The sequence below is a fragment of the Pelophylax lessonae genome, assembly GCF_965119305.1.
Source record: "Pelophylax lessonae genome assembly, chromosome: 2".
NCBI classification, from domain to species: Eukaryota; Metazoa; Chordata; class Amphibia; order Anura; family Ranidae; genus Pelophylax; species Pelophylax lessonae.
In genome coordinates this window covers 8,656,845-8,680,306 of record NC_138769.1, presented here as the reverse complement: position 1 = coordinate 8,680,306, position 23,462 = coordinate 8,656,845, and the positions used below count along the sequence as shown (strand labels likewise).

At 45.9% G+C, this 23,462-nt stretch overlaps 1 protein-coding gene and 1 pseudogene across 2 annotated transcripts in view; one reads left to right on the top strand and one right to left on the bottom strand.

Moving 5' to 3' along the window:
• LOC309545902 overlaps positions 1–23,462 on the top strand; it is a 1,177,957-nt pseudogene that overhangs the window by 150,426 nt on the left and 1,004,069 nt on the right. The window lies entirely within an intron of this gene.
• The window catches only part of LOC309546595 (uncharacterized protein), a 64,989-nt gene continuing 52,721 nt past the window's right edge, over positions 11,195–23,462 (bottom strand). Inside the window, exons 7-8 of the mRNA XM_082246342.1 lie at positions 13,187–13,664; positions 11,195–11,665 (exon numbers count right to left, since the gene is read on the bottom strand). Coding sequence (XP_082102468.1) covers positions 13,447–13,664 — 218 coding nt within the window. The 3' untranslated portion in view covers positions 11,195–11,665; positions 13,187–13,446. The remainder of the gene's footprint in view (positions 11,666–13,186; positions 13,665–23,462) is intronic.

The window sequence follows — 23,462 nt, the reverse complement described above, 5'->3', positions numbered from 1 at the left end:
AAATGAATTCCGGGGACATATTTTATTTATTTTTATTGGCAAATGATACAGGACTGCATAATACACAGAGCGCTGGGCAGAGGACTACATAATACACAGAGCTCTGGGTACAGGACTGCATAATACACAGAGTGCTGGGTACAGGACTGCATAATACACAGAGCACTGGGTACAGGACTGCATAATACACAGAGTGCTGGGTACAGGACTGCATAATACACAGAGCACTGGGTACAGGACTGCGTAATACACAGAGCACTGGGCAGAGGACTACATAATACACAGAGCTCTGGGTACAGGACTGCATAATACACAGAGCGCTGGGCACAGGACTGCATAATACACAGAGCGCTGGGTACAGGACTACATAATACACAGAGCACTGGGTACAGGACTGCATAATACACAGAGGGCTGGGCACAGGACTGCATAATACACAGAGCGCTGGGTACAGGACTGCATAATACACAGAGCGCTGGGTACAGGACTGCATAATACACAGAGCGCTGGGTACAGGACTGCATAATACACAGAGCGCTGGGCACAGGACTGCATTATACACAGAGCGCTGGGCACAGGACTGCATTATACACAGAGCGCTGGGCACAGGACTGTATAATACACTGAGCGCTGGGCACAGGACTACATAATACACTGAGTGCTGGGCACAGGACTACATAATACACAGAGTGCTGGGCACAGGACTACATAATACACAGAGTGCTGGGCACAGGACTACATAATACACAGAGCGCTGGGCACAGGACTACATAATACACAGAGCGCTGGGCACAGGACTACATAATACACAGAGCGCTGGGCACAAGACTACATAATACACAGAGCACTGGGCACAAGACTACATAATACACAGAGCGCTGGGCACAGGACTGCATAATACACAGAGCGCTGGGCACAAGACTGCATAACACACAGAGCGCTGGGCACAGGACTACATAATACACAGAGCGCTGGGTACAGGACTGCATAATACACAGAACGCTGGGCACAGGACTGCATAATACACAGAGTGCTGGGCACAGGACTACATAATACACAGAGCGCTGGGTACAGGACTGCATAATACACAGAGCGCTGGGCACAGGACTACATATACACAGAGTGCTGGGCACAGGACTACATAATACACAGAGCAATGGGCACAGGACTACATAATACACAGAGCAATGGGCACAGGACTACATAATACACAGAGCGATGGGTACAGGACTGCATAATACACAGAGCGCTGGGCACAGGACTACATAATACACAGAGTTCTGGGCACAGGACTACATAATACACAGAGCGATGGGCACAGGACTACATAATACACAGAGCGCTGAGCACAACACTGCATAATACACAGAGCGATGGGCACTGTTCCAGTAATTGCCCCCCTCCCCCCACGTCACACCGATCACCCTCCCTGTGCACCCCATACATTTCCCCCTGCTGCCCAGGCCCCCCTGTGTGCCCCCCACCCCCACAGTGCTTGTGGCTTCCATGCTCTCCTTCCTGCTGGCAGCTGCAAGAACACAATAGGATCCTTCAAGATTGAGAGTGGGGAAAGGGGCCCAAAAATATGTCATATTTACCAGACCCTTCCTTTCCTGAATGAACACAGTGAATGATCAGTACTAATCACTCACTGTGTTCATTCATAACTGAAGCATTGGCTGTATGGGGCTCCGTGTCGGGAGCCCTGTTTCCAGCACCCCAGTGCTCCCACTGACTCTCCTGTGATCCCAGCACCCCAGTGACTGGTCCGTACAGAGTTCTGACCTCAACCTGATTGAACATTGTGGAGACTGTAAGCCAGGCCTTCTGGAAGAATGGTCAAACATTCCCATAGACACACTCCTAAACCTTGTGGACAGCCTTCCCAATACACCAGTGCTCCCAGAAACTCTCCTGTGATCCCAGTGACTCTCCTGTAATCCCAGCACCCCAGTGCTCCCAGTGACTCTCCTGTGATCCCAGTGCTCCCAGTGACTTTCCTGTGATCCCAGTGCTCCCAGTGACTCTCCTGTTATCCCAGCACCCCAGTGCTCCCAGTGACTCTCCTGTGATCCCAGCACCCCAGTGTTCCCAGTGACTCTCCCGTGATTCCAGCACCCCAGTGTTCCCAGTGACTCTCCCGTGATTCCAGCACCCCAGTGCTCTCAGTGACTCTCCTGTGATCCCAGCACCCCAGTGTTCCCAGTGACTCTCCCGTGATTCCAGCACCCCAGTGTTCCCAGTGACTCTCCCGTGATCCCAGCACCCCAGTGCTCTCAGTGACTCTTCTGTGATCCCAGCACCCCAGTGTTCCCAGTGACTCTCCCGTGATTCCAGCACCCCAGTGCTCTCAGTGACTCTTCTGTGATCCCAGCACCCCAGTGTTCCCAGTGACTCTCCCGTGATTCCAGCACCCCAGTGCTCTCAGTGACTCTCCTGTGATCCCAGCACCCCAGTGTTCCCAGTGACTCTCCCGTGATTCCAGCACCCCAGTGCTCCCAGTGACTCTCCCGTGATCCCAGCACCCCAGTGCTCCCAGTGACTCTCCTGTGATTCCCAGCACCCCAGTGCTCCCAGTGACTCTCCTGTGATTCCCAGCACCCCAGTGCTCCCAGTGACTCTCCTGTGATTCCCAGCACCCCAGTGCTCCCAGTGACTCTCCTGTGATTCCCAGCACCACAGTGACTGGCCTGAGTCCTGACATTTAACCTGATAAAACATTGCAGAGACGGCGAGCCAGGCCTTCTCGTCCAACATCAGTGCCTGACTTCACAAATGCACTTCTGGAAGGATGGCCAAACATTCCCATAGACACACTCCTAAACCTTGTGGACAGCCTTCCCAGTACACCAGTGCTCCCAGAAACTTTCCTGTGATCCCAGTGCTCCCAGTGACTCTCCTGTAATCCGAGCACCCCAGAGCTCCCAGTGACTCTTCTGTGATCCCAGCACCCCAGTGCTCCCAGTGACTCTCCTGTGATCCCAGCACCCCTGTGCTCCCAGTGACTATACTGTGATCCCAGCACCCCTGTGCTCCCAGTGACTATACTGTGATCCCAGCACCCCAGTGCTCCCAGTGACTATACTGTGATCCCAGCACGCCAGTGCTCCCAGTGACTCTCCTGTGATCCCAGCACCCCAGTGCTTCCAGTGACTCTCCTGTGATCCAACACCCCAGTGCTCCCAGTGACTATACTGTGATCTCAGCACCCCAGTGCTCCCAGTGACTCTCCTGTGATCCAAGCACCCCAGTGCTCCCAGTGACTATACTGTGATCTCAGCACCCCAGTGACTCTCCTGTGATCCCAGCACCCCAGTGCTCCCAGTGACTCTCCTGTGATCCAAGCACCCCAGTGCTCCCAGTGACTATACTGTGATCTCAGCACCCCAGTGCTCCCAGTGACTCTCCTGTGATCCAAGCACCCCAGTGCTCCCAGTGACTCTCCTGTGATCTCAGCACCCCAGTGCTCCCACTGACTCTCCTGTGATCCCAGCACCCCAGTGCTCCCATTGACTCTTCTGTGATCCAAGCACCCCAGTGCTCCCAATGACTCTCTTATTATCCCTGCACCCCAGTTAGCCTAGTCCCAGTGACTCTCCTGTGATCCCAGCACCCCAGTACTCCCAGTAACTCTCCTGTGATCCAAGCACCCCAGTGCTCCCAGTGACTCTCCTGTGATCCCAGCACCCCAGTGCTCCCAGTGACTCTCCTGTGATCCCAGCACTCCAGTACTCCCAGAAACTCTCCTGTGATCCCAGTGCTCCCAGTGACTCTCCTGCTATCCCAGCACCCCAGAAGAATGGTCAAACATTCCCATAGACACACTCCTAACCTTGTGGACGGCCTTCCCAGAAGAGTTGAAGCTTTTATAGCAGCAAAGTGTGGGCCAACTCAATATTGAACCCTACAGACTAAGACTGGGGTGCCATTAAAGTTGATGTGTGTGTAAAGGCAGGTGTCCCAATACTTTTGGTAATATAGTGTATCTACAGCTCAGGCTACATTAGCAAGATCAGTACATTGCAGATATAATAATAATAAATGAATGAATAAAGAATGAGGAGAATTTAATAAACATGATGCCCTGAGCGGATCATTACTACTCAATAATGCAACAAAATAATTTCAGTGATAGTCATCAAATACAATGATCATGGGGGTGCAAAGGTCTATACACATATAGATACATTTATATACATTTCAATGACAAACAGGCTCAGATTGAGTTTTTTGTGTTTGCTTATGAAGCCAAATGAGAATTTGTGACGTTAGATTTTTAATATATACAGGTATATACAGTATGTATCATATGGTTCAATAAAGCTTTGAAAATCAAAACAAAATATCAATAGCCAAAAAAAGAAACATGTACATTACCATCTGTAGTAGCTGTGTGTGTAGTATCCCCTTTACATTGGTGTTGTGCGAGAGAGAGGCCCCTTAGTAATGATGATACATTATGCACGACAGAATCATTTGTTTTGTTTAACAAAACACAAAATGAGGTTGAAGGATTGTAAGAGGTGCATGAAAGTCAGCCAGCCCCCAGTTTGATGTACTCACCTTCCAGTCTGTCACCAACCAAATAAGACCTGTCTCTTGGTACAAAGAACAGGGGTTTAGTTGACACACATTTGCAAACGCATGTGAAAGCTGCAGAGCCACTTTACGGCACCCTGTTTAAATCTGCAGTCCTACACTCTTAATTTAGTGTCCTCACACTGGAGGCACATGGCCGCTAATGGGTGGATGGGGAACAGGTGAGAGGGAGACAGCCCAACCTCCCCCAACCCATCCCCATGCACGACTGGCTGTTGTCTCAAAAAGTTCAAATAATTAGGTTATAATATAACCATGGTGCAAACTGGAGAAGACCAGCTGAAAAGCATTACACCTCCATCCCCTTGGTGGATGCAGTATATAGATAGGAAGGGATTTTATATATGGGGCATGGCCTGTAAAGCACACTGCCTTTGAAATCCCTTATTTCCTTTGGGACTTTATATGAGACAAGCAGGTCATGCTATTGGTCTCCATCCCTGTATACGGAAAACACTAGGGTCAAATCAAAACTGCATCCACCAAAAACGCACGAAAATCGCACGGTGGGACTTTAGATGAGGCACCAAGCTGTAAGCAAGGCGTCTCCATCCCTGGTTGCTTTAAACATATTGGAATAGGTGGGACTTTAGATGAGACCCAAGCTGGACACTAAATTAAGAGTGTAGGACTGCAGATTTAAACAGGGTGCCGTGACGTGGCTCTGCAGCTTTCACATGCGTTTGCAAATGTGTGTCAACTAAACCCCTGTTCTTTGTACCAAGAGACAGGTCTTATTTGGTTGGTGACAGACTGGAAGGTGAGTACATCAAACTGGGGGCTGGCTGACTTTCATGCACCTCTTACAATCCTTCAACCTCATTTTGTGTTTTGTTATAGGGATGGAGACGCCGGGCAACACCAGCTTGGGTCTCATCTAAAGTCCCACCTAGTCCAATATGTTTAATTTGTTTTGTTTTGCTTCGGTTTCATTCGTCATTTCGTCTCGTCCGATTTGTTATGTTACAATGGCTCGTTTTTGGATCGTTTTCATTATTTCGGGAGAGGATATGCCGTGTTTCCCCGAAAATAAGGCCAGGTCTAAAAGAAACCAATCAGCGCATTTACTACTAACCGTAATTTTGACTGTATTAACTGTCACTGGGAGTGAAAGACAGATACTTATTGGTTTGGATTGCTTCAAATGGGGTCTGTATTTACATTTTTGCTAATGTGGATTGTACTTCAATGTCAGGCAGGCTTTCCCTATTGTTTGTGTATTGAGATGGAATGTGTATTGTGTTAAGTCTGCCTGTCCCATTGTTAAATGTTATGACCTCACATTGTTCTGTCCAGATGGCTAGATAATTAGTTCAGGTTAATTCTGTTCTGTTTTGTTCTGTATACAATTTCATCTGCATATGATAATATAATCAGGCAACCCCTGACCTGTGTGGTAATCTCATCAGGAGGGGGAGGTCCATGTTGTATATAAATTCTGTGCGACTGTTCAATAAAGAGTTCTTCTTCACCCTCAATCTAGAGTCCTGTCTCATATTGGGGGAATCTGCTACAAGGGTTTGCTATGCTCTTCATACTCCCTTGAATAATCACTAAGCTCTTGTAAGAGCTTGTTACTGTTCCTGCTTCACTCTCTGGGGAAAGAGAGGTTCACCCACTGGAACCTGGAGCCTTGTCGTAGGTCCAGGGTGGGTAGGAGACGGCGAGACCCTAACCAAGCTGCGGCAGTTTGTGGGGTCTGCGGTGGTTATGGTGTCTGGTGGAGTCCTTGGAGCCCTCGGGAAGCACTAGGAGCATCTGTCAATGGAGGTACCCAGTTGGGGGGGGCCAGTTGATCTGTTACAGTACCTAAATATAGAAGCTGAACACTGACCCAGGTACATTACAAAATGTACCAGACAGACATAATAGGAAAAATAGTGCAGCGCAAAAAAAATATCTAAAAAGTCCATTCTAAAACTCAGACTGGTAGCTGGAGACCACAACTGGGTGCCGGAAAAATGTTCACAAACGGTGATAATCCCCTCACCAAGAAGCACTCTATTGCGCTCACCTCCATGTGTGACCCCTGTGTCACCCCTGGGTCAAACAGGCTTAGATAATAATCATGTAGGATTGTCCAGCAATCGATAAAGCCTCCAATGTGGTGAGGTGTAGAACCTCCACGTCTCCAATAGAAACCCAGTGCGTAAATCAAGACACAATAGAGGAGATCTAAGTGTATACCGTATTAAACTTCCACATTTATTAGTATAATAACACATGTAGCACCCTCCTAGATAGGTGCTAGCTAGTGTAAATAGTCTGCTCCATTTGCTTATCGGGGGAGCCTGATCAGTAGTTAGACCTGTTGCATGTGCATGTGTGATTCATCTGGTCTGAGGGAGTGTCCTCACTGTATCCAATAGGGGAGTCTGTTGGACAGTGGAGGAAACCCAGCCAGTGACACACAGGCTTTTATGACTATCCCAGTGGGTTGGCACAACAGTGGTGCATCCTGGGATATGTTATAAAAGCCACGGGCACATGTAACAGGGTGTCTTTGGGCGGGAAGCCATGTCCCAGGAGGAGGGTGATGGCTGTCTCTCCTCCTGTCTGTATGAAAGGTGGTCTCAGGCGGTCGGCCTAGTGAACCAGAAGTGTGGTGCTGAGCCTGGAGGTCCAGTGGATACTGACAAGTGGAGCTGAAGGCAGAGCAACCTTGGGAAAAACAGCGTCCGTGTGTACCGGGAAGCGTGCCAGGGGTCTGCCCAGGAAGGGGACCACTCCAGTTGAGAGTCAGTAGCCAGGGGCCAGCATGCACAAAAAGTGAGAAAGGAGGTGCCAAGTTAGGACCCTGAAGAGGAACTAATTCAGGATCCTATTCATTATCTTCATTTCAGTGGCAAGGTGAAGCAGCGGCCTTGCCACATACACTACAGTCAGTTGTTCTCAAGCTTTGTGCATAGTTGGAGTATCCCACTCATCCCTTCTCCCATCCCAGTTCTAAAATAAAACACAAAAACCAAATCCCCTGGACTGTTCATTGTCTGAGCCAAGTGTCTAAAGTGATACGTTTCTACAGACTGTTGCTACGGGTAACCCAGCGGAATCCAGAAAGTGCAATTCTCAGCAGCCCTCAAGGGGGCAGTGCTACACACACTTACAGGATAACCCTTCAGGTTACAGCATTGAATAGAACTTATTCCACTCCCGCTGACGAAGTCCCATAGGACGTAACGCGTACGGGAGGTGGAGCCTACTGACGTCACCCGCTGCTGTTTCGTGGGCCGAAGGAGTGAGCATCGGCCCCCGGCTCATTCTATTCAATGCGCTGCACTATTTTTCCTCTTATATTAATTTTGGCTATAAAAAAACTCATTAGGGCTTATTTTCAGGGGATGTCTTATCTATGTCCCCTGTCTTCTCTCCCACTTTCCCCCTGTCAGCTCAGGAGTCACCATTATGACATCCTTAATCCCAGAAATAAACCTTAGTTAAAAAATTGTTGTAAAAATATGTAATCCATTTGGAAAAAAGATGATATAATGTCCAGTGTGTCTCCTTTTGTAAGTTTATAAAACAATTATACAATGTCAAGTGAGTCTCCTTTTGTAACTGTATTGTCGAAAATACCTAATTTACAGCACTGCTGGGCACTCACGTGATCCACCGGAGCTCTTCTTCTTCGCTCGGAGCACTGCCGAGGAAAGAGCATAGATCCCCGCGGATGTCAGCCCTGCTCCAGGCACTGCAGTGGGAGGGGCCACTGATGTCAGCCAGGAAGAGAAGATCTCTGGCAGGTCACGTAAGCGCCCAGCTGTAAATAAAGTATTTTCAACAATAGTTAGAAAAGGAGACACACTGGGCATTATATAATCTTTTTTTTTCAAAACAGATTGTATACTGTAATGGAACCGTGACCCACACTGTACTTGCAGACTTCAGTCCGTATACGGCTTCCTCCCAGTCGTGAACATAGATATCAGATTTTCCAGCCGCCCCCATACAAAGCTAGTCGACAACTTAGCTTGAACTGGGGGAAAAAGGGACATCAATTTTATTTGGGTACAGCGTTGCACGACTGTGCAATTTTCCGTTAAAGTAACGCAGTGCCGAATCACAAAAAATGACCTGGTCATTAAGGGGGAAAATCCTTCCGGTCCAGAAGTGGTTATTTTCCCATTCCCAACTGACTGTTTGTTGGGCCTTACACATACAAATTAAATGGATGGTCTCTCAACCCCCATACAAGCGGAATCTTATTACAATATTCTCTGGAATAAAAACAAATGGATCCAAATCAATTCAGATCTTTCGTTATGTTGTTACATTATTTTTTGATGCTTCAAACATTAACAAAAGGCCCAAACTATCTCATTATGTTATCAGTATGAATACGAATACATTTCTTGTTTTCCTTATAATGTATTTTGGATTTGCTGAAATTCGTTACTGTTGTGATTCGGGGATTCAGATACATCCAAATCCCAGAATCACCCAAAGTTCATGAATTTCTATCCTTAACAGTGTCGGCTGGTGCTCCATAGGCTGGGGGGGGTCAGATGGACCACACCATACCGGCTCACTCATCTGGACTGACGTGGAGAGCAGGCAGCGGCAGCTTCCCCCAGCAGCAGCGTTGGCGGCTTCCCCTGCATCTACTCCCTCCTCCTCCTTGGCCAATAGCGTGTCCTCTCCTTTCAGCCAATCAGGAAACGGGTCTCAGGCTGGGAGGAGAATCAGTGTGATAATAGAAAATATTAATTTGCTATTGTCACACAACTGAGTGGGCTCGGGGCACAGTGCTCTGCGCCCCGAACCAGCCCTTTTTTTAAGCCTATTAGAGCCTCTAGCTTCAATCACGTGCTTCAAAAAAAAAACAACCATTGGAATCCATGCACCCGGCACCCTGCATGTAGATTCGGGGGCCGGACGCATGGATGGGGGGCGGGTCCCCTGCGCCCCCAATACACCAGCCGCAACTGATTCTTAACAAAAGGAATCGCACATGTCTACCCCTTAGATTAGTGGTCAGTGGTGGATGGGCCCCCTTATACTTGTGGTCTTTTGGAGAAAGATCCCTGTACACTGGTGATCAATATGGTGCTCCCTTACATTGGTGGTCTTTGGCAAAGTGCCCCTTTGGTCAGTGAGAGAAGGACCACCTTATATTTGTGGTCAGCGTAATGCCCTTTTACATTCATGGTCAGGCAGGAAATCATTCCACAATAACACACGAACAGAAGAGTGCTTAGAATCAGGTTTGTCGGTGAAGAAAGCCCAATGGTCAATGATCACTAATAAACGGCGCAATGGCAGCAAGAAGCCCCACGGTAATTATCATAAAAAATCCAGTCTTTATTCACCAACATGTGACATTCCCATCACATGGCTTGATAAGGCACGCAAAACATGTTGCCATAGTGACGGGATCAACTCGACACAGCTTGCCCTCCACCACCCTGCACGTTCCTCAGGCTGATGTCCGGCTTCCTTTGACGTCATCCCCGGTTGCCCTGTTTACATCTGTTTCCTGAGTGTGTTCCATGGACCAGGAATGCTGCCGTCATCCCTCCCTTCGGCTCTGGTCCATCTGGCAATCGGTCCCCCCAGGGACATCCAGCGTTTCCCCTGTCCGGAGCTCCATTCCGGTCACTGAGATTTCCCCGGCATCCGTGGTCATCTCCCTCTGTGTGACAAGGAAGCAGACGCAGACCCAGTGAGCAGCTAGGTTTTCCATCCTGGCAGCCATTATAAGGTTTTTATCTGTTGTTTTATCGCTGTTTATGTTGGCAAGTGGCAATTTGGATTTTTTGTGATAATCACCGTGGGGCTTCTTGCTGTCATTGCACCGTTTATTAGTGATCAGTGACCATTGGGCTTTCTTCACCAACAAGCCTGATTCTAAGCGCTCTTCTGTTCGTGTATTATTGACTAAGTGACTCTCCTACCCATGGAGGTTTTTACGAGCAGCTAAGACATTCAAGGCTGTCTATTTCACTATTATCTTCTTTGCGGGCACCAGATCTTCTTTTGAGGAAATCATTTCACCACTGCTTGCTGCCCAAGGAAGCCCCTGGGAACCTCTGGAGAAACCATGGTTGGGAAAGGCTGCTCTAGATATACTGTGGAATGTGAAAATCCCAGGAGGTCATCAGTTTCCAATATGCTTCCATGTTTGGCACCAACAATCATTTCAAAGTTACTAATAATGGCTTGTTTCCACTGAGCTTTCTGGTACGGTTCGGTTTGGTACGGTACGCTATTTATGCCGTTTCCATTGTGAATGGTACCCTAATTCCGAACCGTACCATACAGGGTGGAGCTACACTCTGCAGAACTTTGATTGGTTGACAGAGAATCGTCTATCACAGCTTTCCTGCTACACCACGCCTATCATGAAATAACATAAAGGGATACGTAACAAACCAATCTCTTAAAGACTTTCATTACAAACGGTTAATGAGAGAAGGACCACCTTATACTTGTGGTCAGCATAGTGCCTTTTTATATTTATGGTGAGACTGGAAGTCATTCCACCACTGCTCGCTGCCCAAGGAACCTCTGGCAACCTCTGGAGGAACCATGGTTGATGAAAGCTTCTCTAGATAGACTGTGGAGTGTAAAGATCCCAGGAGGTCAACAGTTTCCGAGATGCTTCCAGCATTACATCTTCTACCAACAATAATTTCTCAGTCAAAGTTACTTAGATCTCATTAGGTCAGGCTTGGTCAAACAGCTACTCAACCACTTTTCTGATTATTTCTGCAAGCTTTATGAAATGATATGCAGCTCTATGATTTATTGTTCAGTTATCAGACATAAGGGGTACCTAATAAAGAAATATTTGAGATAATTATATTACACATGGTCAACGAGAGAAGGACCACTTAATATTTGTAGTCAGTATAGTGCCTTTTTACATTCACAGTCAGATAAGAAATTATTTCACCACCACTCCCTGCCCAACGAACCTCTGGCAACCTCTGGAGGAACCATAGTTGAGAAAGTTTACTCTAGATAAACTGTGATGTGTGAAAATCCCAGGAGGTCAACAGTTTCCAAGATGCTACCAGCATTATGAGAATCTTGTATTAAACATGGTCAATGAGAGAAGGACCACCTTATACTCGTGGTTAGCATAGTGCCTTTTTACATTTATGGTGAGACTGGAAGTCATTCCACCACTGCTCGCTGCCCAAGGAACCTCTGGCAACCTCAGGAAACATTGGTGGATGAAAGCTGCTCTAGATAGACTGTGGGGTGTAAAGATCCCAGGAGGTCAACAGTTTCCAGCATAACATCTTCTACCAACAATCATTTCTCAAAGTTACTTAGATCTCATTAGGTCAGGCTTGGTCAAACAGCTACTCAACCACTTTTCTGATTATTTCTGCAAGCTTTATGTAATATGCAGCCCCACCATGATTTATTGTTCAGTTATTACACATAAGGGGTACCTAATAAAGTAATCTTTGAGATAATTACATTACACATGGTCAACGAGAGAAGGACCACTTGTACCATTTGTAGTCAGTATAGTGCCTTTTTACATTCACGGTCAGATAAAAAATCATTTCACCACCACTTCCCTGCCCAACGAACCTCAGGCAACCCCTGGAGGAACCGTAGTTGAGAAAGTTTACTCTAGATAGACTGTGATGTGTGAAAATCCCAGGAGGTCAACAGTTTCCTGTTACCAGCATTATGAGAATCTTGCATTAACCACTTTACCACTGGAGGATTTCGCTGTCTTACGTCCAGGCCACTTTTTGCGATTCCGCGCTGTGCAAATTTAACTGACAATTGCGCAGTCGTGCGACGCTGTACCCAAACAAAATTTACGTCCTTTTTTCCCCACAAACAGAGCTTTCTTTTGGTGGTATTTGATCACCTGTGCGATTTTTACTTTTTGCGCTATAAACAAAAAAAGAGCGTTTATTTTGAAAAACTAACAATATTTTTAACATTTTTTTATATGAAATTCCCCCCAAAAAAATGTAAAAATCTAAATTTTTTTAAATTTTTGGCCAATTTGTTTTCTGCTACCTATGTTTGGTAAAAAAAAAAAATGCAAAAAGCGTATTTTGATTGGTTTGCGCAAAAGTTATTGCGTTTACTAACTAAGGGAAAGATTTTTGTCATTTTTGGTGTTTTTTTTTTAACGTGTAATGGCGGCGATCTGCGATTTTTTTTTTTGCGGGACTGCGACATTGCGGCAGACAGATCGGACCCTTGACTGCCATTTTTGACACTTTTGGGGGTACCAGTGACATTACTGCAGTAATCAGTGCTATAAATATGCACTGTTACTGTAAAATAACACACAGGGAAGGGGTTAATTTTATTGGTGATCAAGGGGTTAATGTATGCCTGGTGCTTACTGACGTGTGTGGGGGGAGGTGACTGAGTGAGTCAGGGACAGATCGCATGTTCAGTTATGCTGAACACTGCGATCTGTCACTCCCTGTCACTTAGGAGATCCGCCCGCTCTGTTTACACAGGCGGGCGGATTTCCAAACTAGATTCCCCGACGATCGGGGAAGAGCAGCGGCGTAGTACTACGTCGCTAGAACATATCGAGCCACATTGCAATGTGAGCAGACGGCAAGTGGTTAAACATGGTCAATGAGAGAAGGACCACCTTATGCTTGTGGTCAACATAGTGCCCTTTTACATTCATGGCCAGACAGAAAATCATTCCACCACTTCTTGCTGCCCATGGAACCCCTCGGAACCTCTGGAAGAACCACGGTTGAGAAAGGTTGCTGTAGACATGGAGGTGTACCTAATAAAGTGATCTCGGAGAGACTTGCATTACACATGATCTGTTCATCTATTCCTTGCACATAGGCGTTGCCCTGCTGTACTAGTCCTTCATTCTGTAGAAATGTCTATTATCATTCACTGAGACATGGGGACAGCGGGAGGGTAGTTTGTGACCTCCATCCTAGGAGTCTCCTCCTGGAATCCTTCCATAGGGAAACTGGACTCGCATAATCTGCAGTCACAATACCAGATCTCGTTTTTTTCCATTTTTGTTCCAGGGGCCATCCTGGTAATACACCTCTTAGACACAAGTATGACAGGAGGACCTCGGAACCTGGTCACCAAGCAGCCACCTGCAGAAACAAACATAAATCATACAAAGAGATGAAGGAAACACAAAACCTAAACTCTAGCATTAGATAACACATGGATCTTTTTAATTAACTTTAAATAAAGTATGATTGATAAATAATTAAATAGGTGTGGTTGGTAATAACACACAAAGGACACACACAGTATAACAAAAAGGATCCCCACAGTCCCAAAAAGTATATAGAGAAATAAATGATAAAGTTGCTTCTCTTGTCTCCCCCACATTTAGAAACATGTCATAGAGTTGAAACACGCTGTTTTGGGTCCAGCAAGTTGTGTGTGCTTTAAGTGATCAATGATCCTTCTATTCAGGAGTGTTTCCATTAACTTGACTACAATTAATGTTAAACTCACTGGCCCAAAATTCCCAGCTTCTACCTTGCTGCTCTTCCTGTGCATAAATACAATCTTAGCTGTCCTCCAGTCATGGGGAACTTCTACTGTTAGAAGAGACTGATTAAAAAGGTCCGTTAATTGATCAACAACTATATCTCAAAGTTATCTTAGAACTCTGGGATGAATACCATCAGGGCCCAAAGCACTTTCCAAATATGTATGTACAGTGCCTTGAAAAAGTATTCACACCCCTTGAAATTTCCCACATTTTGTCATGTTACAACCAAAAACATGTATTTTATTGGGATTTTATGTGATAGACCGACACAAAGTGGCCATAATTGTGAAGTGGAAGGAAAATTATAAATGATACAAATAAATCTGTGAAAAGTGTGGCTGCATTTGTATTCACCCCCCGGAGTCAATTCTTTGTAGAACCGCCTTTCCCTGCAATTACAGCTGCAAGTCTTTTTGGGGATGTCTCTACCAGCTTTGCACATCTAGAGAGGACATTTTTGCCCTTTCTTCTTTGCAAAATCACTCAAGCTCTGTCAGATTGGATGGAGAGCATCTGTGAACAGCAATTTTCAAGTCTTGCCACAGATTTTCAATTGGATTTAGGTCGGGACTTTGACTGGGCCATTCTAACACATGAATATGCTTTGATGTAAGCCATTCCATTGTAGCTCTGGCTGGATGTTTCGGGTCGTTGTCCTGCTGGAAGGTGAACCTCCGCCCCGGTCTCAAGTCCTTTGCAGACTCTAACAGGTTTTCTTCTAAGATTGCCCTGTATTTGGCTCCATCCATCTTCCCATCAACTCTGACCAGCTTCCCTGTCCCTGCTGAAGAAATGCATCCCCACAACATGATGCTGCCACCACCATGGTGCAGTCAGGGTAATGTGCAGTGTTAGTTTTCCTCTGTGACGGAATAAGGACACCACCGACTGGGTATCTCCACCAGTAATCTGCTTCCTAAGCTCTGGAACACGGGATCTGTGATTCTGGCTATAGTTACCCCAAGAACTCGACAGTACAAGCTTTGGAGTCATCCAGAATCAAACTGTTTATTCAAACACAAAGCACATGGAAATGAACACTTCAGGGACAACCCCTCCCCCTTAGTCAATCCACTCAACATACCCATCCCATAATAACAATATAACAATGGAATGCAGGTATGCAACAACAACAAACACCCACCCCCACTGGCAAGAGTGTGATTAGTGCAGAGCCGGCCTGACTGGGGTTTTTGGTCACCCTGTGCCCCTTATAGACACAGGGTGACTTAAACATAAGAGGCACCGGGGATGCTGGACAAGGAGTCTCCCAACCTCCCTAAAGCAATTGGGGTTTCACAAGCCTCCCAACCAAAGTGACTCATGTCACATCCTCCACACATAACGTTTTGCTTTTAGGCCAGAAAGTTCAATTTTGGTCTCATCTGAGTAGAGCACCTTCTTCCACATGGCTTCTCGCAAACTGCAAACAGGACTTCTTATGGCATTATTTCACCAATGGCTTTCTTCTTCTCACTCTTCCATAACGGGGGGGGGGCAGATTTGTGGAGCGCACGACTAATAGTTGTCCTGTGGACAGATTCTCCCACCTGAGCTGTGGATCTCTGCAGCTCCTCCAGAGTTCCCATGGACCTCTTGGCTGCTTCTCTGATGAATGCTCTCCTTGTCCGGCCGGTCAGTTTAGGTGGGCGGCCATGTCTTGGTAGGGGCCCGGCCGGTCAGTTTAGGTGGACAGCCATGTCTTGGTAGGGGCCTGGCCGGTCAGTTTAGGTGGACAGCCATGTCTTGGTAGGGGCCTGGCCGGTCAGTTTAGGTGGACGGCCATGTCTTGGTAGGGGCCCGGCCGGTCAGTTTAGGTGGACGGCCATGTCTTGGTAGGGTTGCAGTTGTGCCATACTCTTTCCATTTTCCCATGATGGATTGAACAGCGCTCAGTGAGATGGTCAAAGCTTGGGAGATTTTTTATACCCTAACCCTGCTTTACACTTCTCCACAACTTTATCCCTGACCTGTCTGGTGTGTTCCTTGGCCATTATTCTTTATGATGCTGGGGTATCAGAGTAAAGGGAGACTGAATACAAATGCATGCCGCACTTTTCACATATATAAATCTTGTCTCTGATCATCTCTATAATATTGGAGGACCGGAGTGATGTCACTTTCGGTCTAGAGCTGAAGTAGACTTTTTTTTTTTTAAATCAAAAGATCTTTTTTTTTTTCATCTTTTGCTTTCAAAAGGTAGAGGAGAGATGTGGGGGTCTTATAAACCCCAGATCTCTCCATAAAGGGGACCTGTCATCCTTTTATTCTGTTACAAGAGGTGTTTAAATTCCTTGTATTGAAATAAAAGTGATAAAAAAATAAAATGAAAGGGACAGTGTAAAAGTAAAAAATAAAATAAATAGGAAAAAAAAAAAATTTTTTTTAAAGGGCCCCATCCCTAGCGCGCAGGAGCAAGCTCCTACGTAAGCCGCGTATGCATGTGTAAACGTTGCTTGCACCACATATGTGAGGTATCACTCCAAACATTAAAGCGAGAGCAATAATTCTGTAACTCTAAACAGGTAACCTGTAAAATCCTTTAAAGCGCCGCTTATGGAGATTAAGTAATGTAGTTCATCGCCTTTCCCTGAGCGTGAGCAATATTAAAGCATGAAATTTTAGGTATGTATTTACTCAGCGTAACATCATCTTTTATACCTTACCAAAAATTGGGTTATATATTGTGTTTTTTTTTTTTTGCATTAAAATTCATTAACGTGTATTATCTCACAAAAACATTGTGTTTAAAAAAATGCTGCACAAATACCGTGTCTTGTGTGTGACTTAAAAATTTGTAACAATTGCCATTTTGTTCTCTAGGGTCTCTGCTAACAAAAAAAAAAATATATACATAAAATGTTTGGGGGTTCTAAGTAATTTTCTAGAAAAAAAATACAGATTTTTACTTTTAACCACTTACCGCAAAGTGACGTAGCCCTACGTCGGGTAACTTTGCGGGGTTATACCGGGATGATGCCCGGTACCGTGGTTTAGAGCCAACGGTCGGCTTTCCGTTGGTAACGACCGATGCGGCTCAGGAGCCGCTCGATCATTACCCTGGTGAGCGGGAGGGGACGTCCCCCCCCCCTCCCGCCGCCTTCCGTGACTTTGCTCGGGGCTCCCGTCCCACCGGGAGCCCCGAGCACCCAGCCAGCACGTCCGCCGGCTGGATGGAGTCCCGATCGAAGCCAGAAACGGCATCGATCGGGGCTCCGGTGACGTAACCCGGAGGCGGCTTCCATGACGTCACTTCCGGGTTACTGTGCTGCAAAAAGCGGCAAATTTAAAAGAAAAACGGCTGTATGCAAAAATGCAGTTTTCGGAGTTTTGCATACATGGAAGTGTAGTGGAGGGGTTTGGGGTCTTTTAGACCCTCGATCCCTCCATAAAGAGTACCTGTCACTGCATATTGGTGTCACAAGGGATGTTTACATTGCTTGTGACAGCAATAAAAGTAATCAGATTTTTTTTTTTTTAAAAAAAAAACCTGTAATAAAGTTAAAAAATAAATAAAATAAATAGGAAAAAAAAATTTTAGCCGCCCCTGTCACCGTTAGCTCGCGCACAAAAAAAAACGTATTCGGAAGTCGAGCCACAAATGAAATCGCTGTTCAAAGCACACATGTGAGGTATGGCCGCGATCGCCAGAGCGTGGGCAATAATTAAAAAAAAAAGAGCTACACTCTAACTCTAAACTGGTAACCCTTAAAAAAATTTAAAGCGTCGCCTATTGAGATCTCTATTGACCGTAGTTTGTCGCCATCCCATGGGGGGGCGCAATTTTAAACTGTAACATGTTGGGTATCTATTTACTTGGCGTGACATCATCTTTCCCAATATACAAAAAAAATGGGCTAACTTTACTGTTTAGTATTTTTTAAATGCAGTGAAATGTGATTTTTCAAAATTTTTTTAAAAAAATGGCGTTTTAAAGACCGCTGCGCAAATACCGCGTGACAAAAAATATTGCAATGACCGCCATTTTATTCTCCAGAGTCTTTGCTAAAAAAATATATATAATGTTTGGGGGTTCTAAGTAGTTTTCTAGGAAAAAATACTGGTTTTAACTTGTAAACAAAAATTGGCCCGAAATAGGGCTGGGGCTTAAGTGGTTAACAAAATGTGGCAGAAAAGGCCTGGTCCCCAAGTGGTGAAGCTTTAACCATGCCAGTTCCTCTGCTACCTCTGTCTCCAGAAATCCTAAAAATTAATCATCATCTGGATGTAGGTTTTTTTTTTTTTTTTTGTTTTTTTTTTGCAGGACTGGTGTATTTTTAGTCAACTCATTCTAATTATCTCCTTCAATAAGTTTTGTTTAACTAGGGGGCAACTATTTTTTTTTTTATACCATGTCATTTGGTGGAGAACATAGCTTGTCCAACAAAACAAATTTTCAAAAAATTGTAATATTTGTTGAATTACATTCCCTTCATCTAATACTAGATTTGGGAGGTTGAAGATCTGGAAGCATTCAGTGTCAGGCATTTCCGATTATAGAAAATAATAATGGGCAAAATCAGGAATAGGATGCAAGGATCGTAGATGGAAAGAGTGGGAAGTTACAATGTCTTTGACGATGAATATTTAGTGATGTGATCCATATCCAGGAATGTGGACTAAGAAAGAGAATACATATTTAGAGACCTTCTGTAAGAGTCTTCACCTTCCAGGCTTGGCCTGGTGAATCCAGAGCTCCAGTTCTCACCTCTAAGGCCACTTGCCTGAAGGAGCAAGCTAAAGCCAAAAAGGGTTTTTGTCCTTTTAGCTAACCACGTGGGTCTAGGGCAGGGGGGTCTTCAAACTATGACCCTCCAGTTGTTCAGCATCTGCAAATCCCATCATTCCCAGTCGTGTCTGAATATCAGAGTTTTACAATGCCTCAAGGGGTGTGTAGTTCCACAACAGCTGGAGGGCCGTAATGTGCGGATCCCTGATCTAGAGTATCCAAACTGGCCAGTGGCAGAGGCCTAAAGAGTCCTAAGCTGGCCTGTGACAAAGGCCAAACAAATTAAAAGATAGCTGTCCATCTGGTAATGTATGTCCTAGCCCCTGATTACATCATTTCCTATGACGAAACGCGTTGGGTGGTAACCTATTTTGACGTAATTTCCAGTAACGGAAATGTGGTGGCCATCTTTGGTATGGGATTTTCAATTGTTTTCTAAGGCAAACATTACTTGATACTGTGTAAGTGCATTTATTTTATATTTTAAATAAACAAGCGGTACTTTTCACTATATGGGGATCCCTTTTCTCCTTCCCTACTGTTGGATAAGGAGTACTTCTTCCTAATCAAAGTCTGGGCAACTATCTTGACTGGAAGAGAGGGGAGAGCCTTTGGTGCACAAAGAAGCTATATCCGGGATACAACAACATATGCTGGTGTTGACTCTCTTTGATGCTCACACAAGGAGTCAAAGTCATATGGTGAGTTCGGTGTGAAATTTATGTAACCACTGTAGAGAACACATTGTGGAGCACATCCTGTTTCTGTCTTTGAAGAGCACTGTGTTTAAGGAGTGGGACTGTCACCTGAAAAATACTTTGATTGGATTGGCTCATAGTGGATGTTATCAAATTTGGACATTTACCAGTGATATGATTTATGATTGCACATTATATCAATATTCACACATGGTTTTGACTATGTAACACCCTCTAGTGTACAGTCTAGTGTAAGGAAAACTTACTTTGACTCACAGTAGCTGTGTCAATCTGGTAATTGTCCAGGTTGCTGTAGGTCAGGCTGGAGGGCTGTTCAGGTTAGGCCTATGATACCTCCCCCTGGTTCTGGAAGCTACTGGAAGTTTCTAGAAGCCATGATCTCCATATTTATAGGAATCTGGCCAATCCCCTGGCAGGACGCCTGGCAGGGTGGTTGGGTCAGCCCATAAATATTGTGGAGCCTGGGCAGCAGTAGTGAGTTGTAATCAGGTGGTAGTTGGAGTGCTGAGGCTGTGTTTTGGAGTCTGGGAGGGGACCCCGGGGCTAAGGGGGCTCTCTCTCCAGGTTGGTGGCTGAGTAAGGAGAGAAGCTGGACAGAGGGATCTCCACTAGCCTCCATCACCCAGGATTTGATGGTACATGGCCCAGTCCAATATCATGAAGTTGTCCTGTTCCCCTTAGCAGAAAAACACCCCCAAAGCATAATGTTTCCACCTCCATATTTGAAGGTGGGGATGTTGTTTTTGGGGTCATAGGCAGCATTCCTCCTCCTCCAAACAAGGCGAGTTGAGTTGATGCCAATGAGCTCGATTTTGGTCTCGTCTGACAACAACACGTTCACCCAGTTCTCTTCTGAATCTTTCAGATGTTCATTAGCAAACTTCAGACAGGCCTGTATATGTGCTTTCTTGAGCAGGGATCCTTGCGGGTGCTGCAGGATTTCAGTCCTTCATCGCGCATTGTGTTATCAATTGTTTTCTTGGTGACTATGGTCCCAGCTGCCTTGAGATCATTGACAAGATTCTCCTGGTTAGTTCTGGGCTGATTCCTCACCATTTTCATGATCATTGAAACTCCACCAGGTGAGATCTTGCATGGCAATGAGGGAGATTGACAGTTATTTTGTGTTTCTTCCATTTGCGAATAATCGCACCAACTGTTGTCACCCTCTCACCGAGCTGCTTGGGGATGGTCTTGAAGCCCATTCCAGCCTTGTGTAGGTCTACAATCTTGTCCCTGACGACATCCTTTAGACAGCTCTTTGGTCTTGGCCATGGTGGAGAGATTGGAATCTGATTGATTGATTCTGTGGACAGGTGTCTTTTATACAGGTAGCAAGCTAAGATTAGGAGCACTCCCTTTAAGAGAGTCCTCCTAATCTCAGCTTGTTATCTGTATAGAAGACACCTGGGAGCCAGAAATCCTGCTGATTGATAGGAGATCAAATACTTATTTCACTCATTAAAATGCAAATCAATTTATAACTTTTTTTAAATTGATTTTTCTGGATTTCTTGTTGTTATTCTGTCTCTCACTGGTAAAATAAAATAATAGACTGCTCATTTCTTTGTAAAACATACAAAATCAGGATGGGGATCAAATACTTTTTTCCCTCACTGTATTACTGTGAAGTTAGTATTGAATTATTTAAGGTGGCCATAGACTATACAATTTTCTTATTTACTGTACCTCCAGCTATGTAGTAGAAGGGCCTGCCCGATTGCATACAAATTGAAAGTATTTAGGTTTGACCTCATATTATATAGTTTTGGTAAATCTAAAGGAATATTATACAAGACGATTATATAATGTATGGCCAGCCTTAGAGATGCCATCAACTTAGCTGGTTGGCTGTTTTCAAAGGGCCACTATCAGCATGCTCTTACTTGAAGGCCTGGGATATATATTTTATGCTGTTTCTGAGTATCTGTGCTCCCAACCTTCTCTCCACAAGGTATTAAGAAAAGAAAATATAGACTAAACAAAATTATAAATGCAACACTTTTGTTTTGCCCCCATTTTTCATGAGCTCAACTCAAAGATCTAAGACCTATTGGGAAGTTTTCAGCTTCCAGGAATTGTGTACAGATCCTTGCACCATGGGGCTGCATATTATCATGCAACATGAGGTGATGGTCGTGGATGAATGGCCCAACAATGGGCCTCAGGATCTTCTCACGATATCTCTGTGCATTCAAAATGCCATCAATAAAATGCACCTGTGTTCCTTGTCCATAACATACGCCTGCCCATACCAAAACCCCACCCCAACCATGGGCCACTCCATACACAGCATATGCCTGCCCATACCATAACCCCACCGACACCATGGGCCACTCAATCCACAACGTACGCCTGCCCATACCATAACCCCACCGACACCATGGGCCACTCCTTCCACAACGTATGCCTGCCCATACCATAACCCCACCGCCACCATGGGCCACTCCATCCACAATGTACGCCTGCCCATACCATAACCCCACCGCCACCATGGGCCACTCCATCCACAACGTATGCCTGCCCATACTATAACCTTACCACCACCATGGGCCACTCCATCCACAACATACGCCTGCCCATGCCATAGCCCCACCGCCACCATGGGCTACTCTATCCACAACGTATGCCTGCCCATAACATAACCCCACCGCCACCATGGGCAGCTCCATCCACAACGTACGCCTGCCCATACCATAACCCCAGCGCTACCATGGGCCACTCCATCCACAACGTACGCCTGCCCATACCATAACCCCACCGCCACCATGGGCCACTCCATCCACAACGTACGCCTGCCCATACCATAGCCCCACCGCCACCATGGGCTACTCTATCCACAACGTATGCCTGCCCATAACATAACCCCACCGCCACCATGGGCCACTCCATCCACAATGTACGCCTGCCCATGACATAACCCCACCGCCACTATGGGCTACTCTATCCACAACGTATGCCTGCCCATAACATAACCCTACCGCCACCATGGGCCACTCCATCCACAATGTATGCCTGCCCATACCATAACCCCACCGCTACCATGGGTCACTCCATCCACAACGTTGACATCAGCAAACCGCTCACTCACACAACGCCACACACACTGTCTGCAATCTGCCCTGTACAGTGAAAACCGGGATTCATCCGTGAAGAGAACATCTCTCCAAAGTGCCAGACGCCATCCAATGTGAGGATTTGCCCACTCAAGTTGGTTACAACGAGAAACTGCAGTCAGGTGGAGACCCCGATGAGGACGATGAGCATTGTAGATGAGCTTCCCTTAAACGGTTTCTGACATTTTGTGCAGAAATTCTTTGGTTATGGAAAGCGATTCTTGCAGCAGCTGTCCGGGTGGCTGGTCTCAGACCATCTTGGAGGTGAAGATGCCGGATGTGGAGGTCCTGGGCTGGTCTCAGACCATCTTGGAGGTGAAGATGCTGGATGTGGAGGTCCTGGGCTGGTCTCAGACCATCTTGGAGGTGAAGATGCTGGATGTGGAGGTCCTGGGCTGGTCTCAGACCATCTTGGAGGTGAAGATGCTGGATGTGGAGGTCCTGGGCTGGTCTCAGACCATCTTGGAGGTGAAGATGCTGGATGTGGAGGTCCTGGGCTGGTGTGGTTACACGTGGTCTGCGGTTTGAAGGCCAGTTGGATTTACTGACAAATTCTCTGAAACGCCTTTGGAGACGGCTTATGGTAGAGAAATGAACATTCAATTCACAGGCAACAGCTCTGGTGGACATTCCTGCAGTCAGCATGCCAATTTCACGCTCCCTCAAAACTTGGGACATCTGTGGCATTGTGCTGTGTGATAAAACTGCACATTTTAGAGTGGCCTTTTATTGTGGCCGGCCTAAGGCACACCTGTGCAATAATCATGCTGTCCAATCAGCATCTTGATATGCCACACCTGTGAGGTTGATGGATTATCTCG